The sequence below is a fragment of the Cyprinus carpio genome, unplaced genomic scaffold (genome assembly GCF_018340385.1).
Source record: "Cyprinus carpio isolate SPL01 unplaced genomic scaffold, ASM1834038v1 S000006559, whole genome shotgun sequence".
In the NCBI taxonomy this organism is placed as follows: Eukaryota; Metazoa; Chordata; class Actinopteri; order Cypriniformes; family Cyprinidae; genus Cyprinus; species Cyprinus carpio.
This window is the reverse complement of record NW_024879221.1, coordinates 228,484-238,483: the sequence shown is the minus strand read 5'-3', so window position 1 is coordinate 238,483 and position 10,000 is coordinate 228,484. Positions and strand designations below refer to the sequence as shown.

At 39.4% G+C, this 10,000-nt stretch overlaps 2 protein-coding genes across 2 annotated transcripts in view; both read right to left on the bottom strand.

The window, feature by feature from the left end:
- Nucleotides 1-7,477, bottom strand: part of LOC109088418 (calmodulin-binding transcription activator 2-like) — a 36,428-nt gene extending 28,951 nt beyond the window's left edge. Inside the window, 2 exon segments of the mRNA XM_042754632.1 lie at nt 4,197-4,262; nt 7,453-7,477. Of these exon segments, the coding sequence (XP_042610566.1) occupies nt 4,197-4,262; nt 7,453-7,477 (91 nt within the window).
- Nucleotides 7,478-8,216: 739 nt separating this feature from the next.
- The window catches only part of LOC109064951 (stress-associated endoplasmic reticulum protein 1-like), a 2,534-nt gene continuing 750 nt past the window's right edge, over nt 8,217-10,000 (bottom strand). Inside the window, exons 2-3 of the mRNA XM_019081972.2 lie at nt 9,541-9,616; nt 8,217-8,429 (exon numbers count right to left, since the gene is read on the bottom strand). Coding sequence (XP_018937517.1) covers nt 8,389-8,429; nt 9,541-9,616 — 117 coding nt within the window. The 3' untranslated portion in view covers nt 8,217-8,388. The remainder of the gene's footprint in view (nt 8,430-9,540; nt 9,617-10,000) is intronic.

The window sequence follows — 10,000 nt, the reverse complement described above, 5'->3', positions numbered from 1 at the left end:
TTGGTTTTTGTTTGTTAGTTTTTGTTTGAGTGTTTTTTTTGTTTTGTTGTGTTGTGGGTTTTTGTTGTTGTTTTTGTTTTTTTGTTAATTTTTGTTTTTTTTTTTGTTGTGTTAATGTGTTTTGTTTGTTTGGTTGTTTTTTTTGTTTTGTTTGGGTTTTTTTTTGTTTGTTTGTTTTTTTTTTGGTGGTTTTGGTTGTGGTGTGTTTGTGTTTTGGTGGAAATTTTGTTTGTTTTTTGTTTGTGTTTGTGTTTTTGGTGTTTTTGGGGTGTTTGGTTTTTTGTTTTTGTTGAAGTAATATTGTTTGTTTGATTGGTGTTTCATTGGTGTTTTGGTTTTTGTTTTGGTTTTGTTGGGGGGTTAAAGTTTTGTGGTGGTTTGTTGTTTTGGTTTTTTTGTTGGTGGGTTGTTTGTTTTTTTTGTTTTGGTTTTGTTTGTTTGTGTGTGTTTTTGGTTTTTTTTGGGTGTTTTTGGTGTTTTTTTTTGTGTGTGTTTTGTTTTTGTTGGGTGTTTTTGTGTGTTTGCGGTTTTGTGTGTGTGTGTGTGTGTGTGTGTGTTTTTGTGTGTGTGTGTGTGTGTGTGTGTTTTGTGTGTTGTTTTTTTTTTTGGTTTTTGAGTGTGGTGTTGGTGTGGTGTTTGGAATGTGTGTGTGTGTTTTTGTGTGTGGGTGTTGTGTTGTGTGTGTGTTGGTTGTTTGTGTGTTGTGTGTTGTTTGTTGTTTGGGTTGTGAGTTTGTGGTTTGTTGGATTGTTGGGGGGTGTATTGTTGTTGTGTGTGTGTGTGTGTGTGTTTGTGTGTGTTTTTGGTTGTGAGTGTGTGTGTTGGGAGTGTTTTGTGTTTGTTGTGTGTGTGGTGTGTTTGTGGTGGTGTTGTGTGGTGTTTGTGTGTGTTGTTGTGTGTGTGTGTGAGTGTGTGTGGGGAGTGGTTTTGTTGGGGGTGTGTGTTGTGTGTGTTGTGTGTGGGTGTTTGGTTTTGTGTGTGGTTGGTGTGGTTTTTTTGTGTGGGGGTGTTTTTTTTGGGTGTTGGGTGGGTGTGTGTGGTGTGTGTGTGTTGTGTTGTGTTTTGTGTGTGTGTGTGTGTGTTGGGTGTGGTGTTGTTGTTTGTGTGTGTTTGTTGTGTTGTGTTGTTTGTGTTGGGTGTGGTTGGTGGTTGTGAGTGATGGTGAGTGTGTGGTGTGTGAGTGGTGTGGTGTGTTTTTGTGTGTGGGTGGTTTGTGTGTGTGTGTTGGGGGTGAGTGTGGTGGTTGTGTGGTGTGTGTGTGTGTGTGTGTGTGGTGTGTGTTGTGTGTTGTTGTGTGTGAGTGGTGGGTGGTGTGTGGTGTGTTTTGTGTGTGTGTGTGTGTGTTGTTGTGTGTGTGGTGTGTGTTGTGGGTTGTGTGTTGTGGGTGTGTGTGTGTGTGTTTGTTTGTTGTGTGTGGTGGTGTGGTGGTGTGGTTGGGTTGTTGTGTAGTGTGTGTGTGTTGTGGGTGTGTGGGGTGGTGTGTGGTGTTGTTTTGTGGTTTTTTGTGTTTGTGGTGGTGTGTGTGTGTGTGTGTGTTTGAGTTGTGTGTTTTGTTGGTGGGTGTGGGTGTGTGTGTGTGTTGTTGTGTGTGTGTTGTGTGTGTGTGTGTTGTGTGTGTGGTGTGTGTGAGTGTGTGTGTGTGTGTGTGGTGTGTGTGTTTGGTGTGATTGTGTTGTGTTGGTGTTTTGTTGTGGGGGGGAGTGTGTGTGTGTTTGGTGTGTGTGGTGTGTGGTGTGTTGGGTGTGGGTGTGTTTGGTGTGTTGTGGTTGTGTGGTTGTTTGGTGTGTGTGTGTGTGTTGTGGTGTGTGTTTTGGGTTGTGTTTTGTGTGGTTGTGATTGTGTGTGTTTTTGTGTGTGTGGTTGTGGGTGGTTTGTGTGTGTGGGTGTTGTGTGTTTGTGTTGTGAGTTGGTGTGTGTTGTGTTGTTGTGGTGGGTGGGTGGGGGTGTGTGTGTGTGTGTGTTGTGTGTGTGTGTTGGTGTGTTGTGTGTGTGGGGTGTGTGTGTGTGTTTTGTGTTGTGTTTGTGTGTGTGTGTGTTTGGGGTGGGGGGTTGTGTGTTGTGGTGTGTGTGTTGTGTGGGTTGTTGTTGTTGTTGTGTTGTGTGGTGTGTGTTGTTGGTGTGGTGTGTGTGTGTGTGTGGGTGTGTGTTGTGGGGTGTGTTGGTGTGGTTGTGTGTGTGTGTTGTGTGTGTGTTGTGTGTGTGTGTGTGTGTTTGGTGAGTTGTGGTTGTTGTTTGGGTGTGATTGTGGGTGTGTGTTTGGTGTGTGAGTGTGTGGGTGTGTGTGTGTGTGTGTGGAGTGGTGTGGGGGTGTGTGTGTGTGTGTTTTGTGTTGTTTTGGTGTTTGTGTGTGTGTGTGTGTGTGGATTGTGTGGGTGTTGTGTGTGTGTGTTGGTGAGTGTTTGGTGGTTGTGTTGTGGTGTGTGGTTGTTGGTGTGGTTGTGTGTGTGTGTGTGTGAGGGTGTGTGGTGTTGTGTGTGGGTGTTGTGGGTGGTTGTTTCATTTTTAGATATTTAGATATTTTTAGATATCTTTAATTATAAAGTGGTTGGTGGTGGTGGTGTGTGTTTTGTGTGTGTGTGTTTGTGGGTGTGTGTTGTTGTGTGTGTGGTTGTGAGTGGTGTGGGTTGGGAGTGTTGATTGTGGTGTGTGTGTGGTTGTTTGGTGTTGAGTGTGATTGTGTGTGTGTGTGAGTGTGGTGTGTGTGTGTGTGGTGTGTGTGTTGTGGTTGATGGGTGTTTGTGTGTGTGTGTGTGAGTGTGGTGTGTGGTGGTTGTGTTGAGTGTTGGGGTGATGTGTGTGTGGTGTGTGTGGGTGTGTGTGTGTGTTTGTGATGGTATGTGTGTTGTGTGTTTGTTGTGTGTGTGTGTGTGTTTGTGAGTGTTGTGTTGTGGTGTGTGTGTTGTGTGTGTGAGTGTGTGTTGTGTGTTGTGTGTTGTTTGTGTGTGTTTGTGTTTGTGTTTTGTGGTGTGTGTGGTGTGTGTTTGGTGTGTGTGTGTGTGTGGTGGTGTGTGAGTGTGTGTGTGTGTGTGTGTGTGTGTTGTTTGTGTGTGTTGTGTGTGTGTGTGTGTGTGTGTGGTGTGATGTGTGTGTGTGTGTGTGTTTGTGTGTGTGTTTGTTGTGAGTGTGTGTTTGTGAGTGTGTGTTGTGTTGTGTGTGTTTGTGAGTGTGTTGTGTTTTGTGTGGTGAGTGTTTGTGGTGTGTGTTGTGTGTGTGTGGGTGTGTGAGTGGTGTGTGGTGTGTGTGTGTGTGTGTGATTGTGTGTGTGTGATTGTGTGAGAGATTGTGAGAGAGTGTGTGTGTGTGAGAAGTGTGTGGTGTGGTGTGGGTGTGTGTGTGGTGAGTGTGTGTTTGTGTGTTGTTTGTGTTGATTGTGTGTTTGTGGTGTTGTGTTGTTGTGTGTGTGTGATTGTGAGTGTTGTGTGTGGTGTGGTTGGTGAGTGTGTGAGTGAGTGTGTGTGTGTTGTGAGTGGGGTGGGTGTGTGTGTGTGTGAGTGTGTGTGGTTGTTGTGTTTTTGTTGTGTTGTTTTGTGTGTGTGTGTGTGTTTGTGTGTGTGTGTGAGTGTGTGTTGTGAGGTGTTGTGAGTGTGTGATTGTGTGTGTGTGAGTGAGTGTGTGTGGTGGGTGGTGGTGGTGTGTGTGTGAGTGGGGTGTGTTTTTGTGGGTGTGTGATTGTGTTTGTTGTGATTGTGTGTGTGTGGTGAGTGAGTGTGTGTGTGGTTGTGAGTGTGTGTGTGTGTGTGTGTGTGGTGTGTTGAGTGTGTGTGTTGTGGGGTGTGGTGTTTGGTGAGTGTGTGGTGTGAGTGGTGTGTTGTGAGTGTGATGTGGGTGTGAGTGGTGTGTGAGTGAGTGTGTGTGATTGTGAGTGTGTGTGAGTGGTGAGTGTGTTGATTGTGAGTGTGTGATTGTGTGTGAGTGGGTTGGGTGAGTGTTGTGTGGGTGTGATTGTGTTGTTGTGTGTTGTGAGGGTGTGATGGTGTGTGAGTGGTGTGTGGTGTGTGGGGTGTGTGTTTGAGTGTGTGATTGTGAGTGTGTGTGTGTGATTGTGAGTGTGTGATTGTGAGTGTGAGTGTGTGATTGTGAGTGTGTGATTGTGAGTGTGTGATTGTGAGTGTGAGATTGTGAGTGTGAGTGTATGAGTGTGAGATTGTGAGTGTGAGTGTAAGTGTGTGATTGTGAGTGTGTCGTGACCTACATACCCAAGGTGAAGTTCACACACTCCTCCGGCCTGCAGGAGGCAGTCACATGTTCCAGGGAGGACGAAACTGCAATACACACAGAAAACCAAAAAAATTGGAAGAATTGAATTGATGCTTATTTATCAACCAAGTAAAATAAAAAACTAGTGGTTTTGAAACAGAATATTTCTTTAAAAATGTGAAGAAAAAAAAATCTAAATAGCTTTATTAAATATACACAGACCACCATCCAACATTTGGAATCATTAAGATTTTTTACATGACTTTTATAGATTTATACATTATAAGTTTACATTAGAGTATACAAGATTAATAAATAAATACATAAACTAATACTTGTATTCATCAAGACGGTATTAAATTGATCAAAAGATCATAAAAGATTTCTATTTCAAATAAATGTTGTTCTTCTGAACTTTCTATTCATCTGTGAATCCTGAAAAATAAAATATATCACAGTTTCCACAAAAATATTGTGCAGCACAACTGTGTTCAACACTGATAATAATCAGAAATGTTTCTTGAGCAGCAAATCATCATATTAGAATGATTTCTGAAGATCATGTGACACCGAAGACTGGAGTATAATGATGCTGAAAATACAGCTGCGCATCACAGAAATAAATTACACTTTAACAGAGATTCACACAGAAAACAGCTGTATTACATCGTAATAATATTTCACAGTTTTTACTAATCAAATAAATGCAGCCTTTGAGAGCAGAAGAGACTCAAAAAACATTTACTTTTTTATCGCTAGTGTATGAAGATACATAAACCACTGATCTAAAAAACTGTATCAGCACCTGCGATGTGAAAATTATTCTGCAGTTCACACACACACACACACACACACACACACACACACACACACGCATAAAGGAAATATGAACTAGGTGGGGTTTATAAAGAAATACAAAACCACAATAAAAACCACCAGATAAAAACAAGATTAAAATATGTAACTAGACTGTAACAGCGATGGATTTCTATAGAAAGTCTCTCTCTCTCTCTCTCTCGTCTGTTGCCTGGTAACTGCAGCAGTAGGTGATCAAATGTATTCTCTCTCACACACACACACACACACACACACACACAGGTTTCTTTTATATAATCTGGATGTGTTCCCTGTGCTGCTGGCTCTGATGGATCCGTTCAGTCCAGAAATCATTTTGAAGTTATAATCAATATACAGTACATTAAATTAGTAAATGATCAGCTGAGTAAGTGCTAGAAAATATACAAATAATAGCATCAAACGAGATTCTTTCACTTTTCTATGTATATTTTGAGCAAATACTGTGTAAAATAATTTCAGGGAGTAATTCATGTATCCTTTGAAATCATAAAAATAATTTCCTCATTTTTTTAAATTCATATTTTGTTTTATTTATTTTTTCCAAATTCAGTTTTTCCATTTATATGCTTCTGTATTCTGTTTTTTTTTTTTAAGTTTTTTTTTTTTCTGGACTACATTTTAATGGTTATTTTATTTTATTTATTTTTGTGAACAAAGGGCATGTCTAATTAATTTAGATCATGGAACATTTACATTTTAACAACGATTTATTAAAGGTTTGATAAAAATAGGTTTTAAGTGCCTTATGGAATGTTTTTATTTTCCCCATATTCTATGTTTTTCAGTTTAATTTTCTGGATTTCATTTTGTTGGTTTATGGCTGAAAAATCCTCATTATGTGTTATGAGTCACTGAACTCTCAGCCAATTATTGCTAATAATTCATAATCAAAACAGATAAATACACACACATACAGTATATATTTTGAAAATAATTACATGTACTACACATAATAATTATACACAGTACACACACGTGTATCATGTAAACACATTTTTTTTGATGCGATTAATCAACACATAATAATTATACACAGTACACACACGTGTATCATGTAAACACATTTTTTTTGATGCGATTAATCATAATTGTTTGACATACACACACATATATATATATATGTGTGTGTGTGTGTGTGTGTGTGTGTGTGTGTGTGTGTGTGTGTGTGTGTGCTGACTAAATGCCACAGTGCTTTATTAATGCCATGATCTCAAAATAAAAAGAATATCAGGCAATTAATCAGTCTGTGAAGTCTGAATACTAACACAGGCTAACAAAATAATAATACTACTACTAATAATAATAATCATTATTGTTTCCTAACATTTCAGCATATTTCAGTGTATATTAATGCTGTATGAAGCAGTGTGTTGGTGATTACTATTAGACATTATATTGTGTGTGATTCAGCTCTGGGTGATCTACACACAAATACTCTGGTAATACTCTGGAAATATTCTGGTAATATTCTGGTGATATTCTGGTAATACTCTATTATATTCTGGAAATATTCTCAGAATATACTCTGGTAAATACTCTGGTGATATTCTGGGTGATACTTTATGGTGATATTCTAGAAATATCTGGTTAATACTCTGGTAATACTCTGGTGATATTCTGGTGATACTCTGGTAATACTCTGGTAATACTTTGAGAAATACTGGACTGGTGAATACTCTGATATCTCTGGTGTGATACTCTTGGTAATATTCTGGTAATACTCTGGTAATACTCTGGTGATATTCTGGTAATACTCTGGTAATATTCTGGTAATACTCTGGTGATACTCTGGTGATATTCTGGTGATGCTCTGGTAATACTCTGGTAATACTGTGGTAATACTCTGGTAATACTCTGGAAATACTCTGGTAATACTCTGGTAATACTCTGGTAATACTCTGGTAATATTCTAGAAATACTCTGGTAATACTCTGGAAATACTCTGGTAATACTCTGGTATAAGACAGTAACGCAGTGATACTGGATGCGATGTTTACACAGAAATAAGAGGAACAATGACAGTGTACAGAAACACAGTAATACCATAGTACTCTGTGTATACACACACACACACACACACACACACACACTCTCTCTCTCTCCTCTCTCGCTCTCTCTCTCTCACACACACAATCTGACAAACATGACAGAGCACACACACACACACACCGGACCGACCGAAACCGTCGGACTGAGTTTCATTATTTTATTCATAAACATAAATCTGACAAACATGACAGAGGCCCCTGACTGACTGACACACGCGCGCGCCGAGGAGCGGGATACAAACACACACTCGGTGCACTGCTGCAGGAGGAACAGAACCGAACCGCGCTGCCGGTTCTGAGGAACTGACAGGAACGCCTGACACTAACGGCGACGGATTCCGCCACTTACCTTCCGCCTTCACGAGCGCCGCCATCTTCTTCACACCAGTGACGTCACGCAGACGGGCGCGCGCCCGCCGGAGCCCAGCTCGCGCACAGGCGGACAGACCGAGAGAGCGCGCGATAGATAGATAGATAGATAGATAGATAGATAGATAGATAGATAGATAGATAGATAGATAGATAGATAGATAGATAGATTGATTTAAAAAATTATAAATACATTCATTTGTATATGAATTATCAGTCAGTAGATTTATATTGATTGTGATGATTTAACCATGTATTACTTTGGAAGGCGTTTGTCTTTTAATCCTCTTTCACCTAATATATATTTATTTGAAGCACCCCTGAGATTTTAAAATGAATATTTTAATAATTAAGTGTCACATTTGCCTGGTCACGCTTTTTAATGGTCACGTGACATGCAGCTACACAAAATATTTAATCTTTTTTAGTAAGCGTTTTATTTTGTTGTTACTTTAAAACGATTACATTAATTTTACATCCATATGTGATATATTTTACTCTATATATTGTTATATCATTAGAGTATAAGATTGTCCTAATTAAATCAATGTGAAAAAGTAATCTAAAAGTAATCTTACTACATACAATAACCCACCAAAATACTCAAACAAACACAAAAGATAAATACAAATAACAAAAACTCAAAAAAGAACTGAATGAAAGACATTTTAATTTCACACTGACTCTATTTCATGGTGAGTTTGTGTTGGTTTGTATTCTGAAAGTAAAACACAGCGCGATAGATAGAGAAAATACTTTTTATTTGTATAAAATCATTATTACACAGCATTAATCTCCCGTCAGAGGGAGGAAGAGACACAGATGTACAGGATCAGATGACTTCTGATGATAAACCAGCTGTAAAGAACCGAGAGATGAAGAGAGGAAGAGGACGACCGTGAGCGCAGACGCACGCTCACAAGCCCTGTCTGATGCTCTGGATGATCTGGAAGATCGCTGGAACCCAAACACATACAACAACATCAACACCGTCACACCCCCTGCTCTCATAGATGCATGGATAAAAAAAACAAAAGAACAGGTATAATGCATATCTCGACTCATATTAAATATTAAAGAGTCTAAAGTTAAAGCAAGACGCTCCGGTGGAAATATGATTAAAATGTCACTAATAAATATCAGCATAGTTAGATGTGCATACACTGCAGGTTACATTTTAATGCCCCAGTAACATTATTTTTAGCTGTTGGAAACCACAGGGTTTACATACGAGAGCCGCGAAACAACAGCCTTGTTATGAGGAGCATGCAAATAAGACTCTGTGTAAATAAACACCACGTTATTAGTGCAGAACATCTGAACAGATCCGAGGTGAAGCGTAGATAGTGGATCATATTCTGCATTACTGAGGGGAAAAACACCAAATGGGTGCCGTCAGAATGAGAGTCCAAACAGCTGATAAAAACATCACAATAATCCACAAGTAATCCACAGCACTCCAGTCCATCAGTGAACATCTGGAGAAGACAAAAGATGAAACACATCCAGCATTAAGATGTTTTTAACTCAAATACATAGAGTCAATAATCCATAAAACACTTCCTCCAGTGAAAAAAGTGCATCTCCTGTTGTCTCTCACATCAAAATCCAGACACATATTTTGTTTAGAGCTGTTTAAACGCTGCTTGATCTGTGCAGATTTCTCTCCTGATTCACACCAGAAAACTTTTTCACTGGAGGAAGTGTTATTATGGATTATAGACTCTATGTATTTTAGTTATAAACGTCTTAATGCTGGATGTGTTTCATCTTTTGTCTTCTCCAGATGTTCACTGATGGACTGGAGTGCTGTGGATTACTTGTGGATTATTGTGATGTTTTTATCAGCTGTTTGGACTCTCATTCTGACGGCACCCATTCACAGAGCATCCATTGATGAGACACTGATGCAGTGCTGCATTTCTACAAACCTGATGAAAGAAACAAAACTCATCCTGATCTCAAAAACACCAGACCACAAACACAAAGATGAACTGAGGGTGAACTATTTCTTTAAGAGTACTGATGAATCTGATGTAATACACACAGAGCTGTTTTCACGTCTCACCTGATCCACAGACCACAAACACAAAAAGCGTGAGGAGCCACGGACCCACCGGAGACTTCTCCTCATTCACCACACGCTGCAGGACAAACACAGTCACACACACGTCATTAACACACACACACACACATCTACTGCTCAAGCACGTGCAATCACAAGCGCACTAACATCAGTGCACGTCTACAGTCATTGTGTAATTATTAAGAAAAGTTACGCTGATGTTCTGTTGAGACTATTTCCAAAAATTATGGTGCTCCAAATGTGCCAAAAATTATTTTGCACAATGCATTTGTCTATTTATGTGTTCTAGTCTGCCTGGGAAGTTCATATTTACATATCTGTGCGTTTGCGAAAATTTGCAACAGATTGCGAAGTACCTTTTCCTACAAAAAAAAAAAAAAAAAGAATAATAATAATAATAAAAAATCGGCAAGATTTTAACCTCTTATAACAATAACAAAAT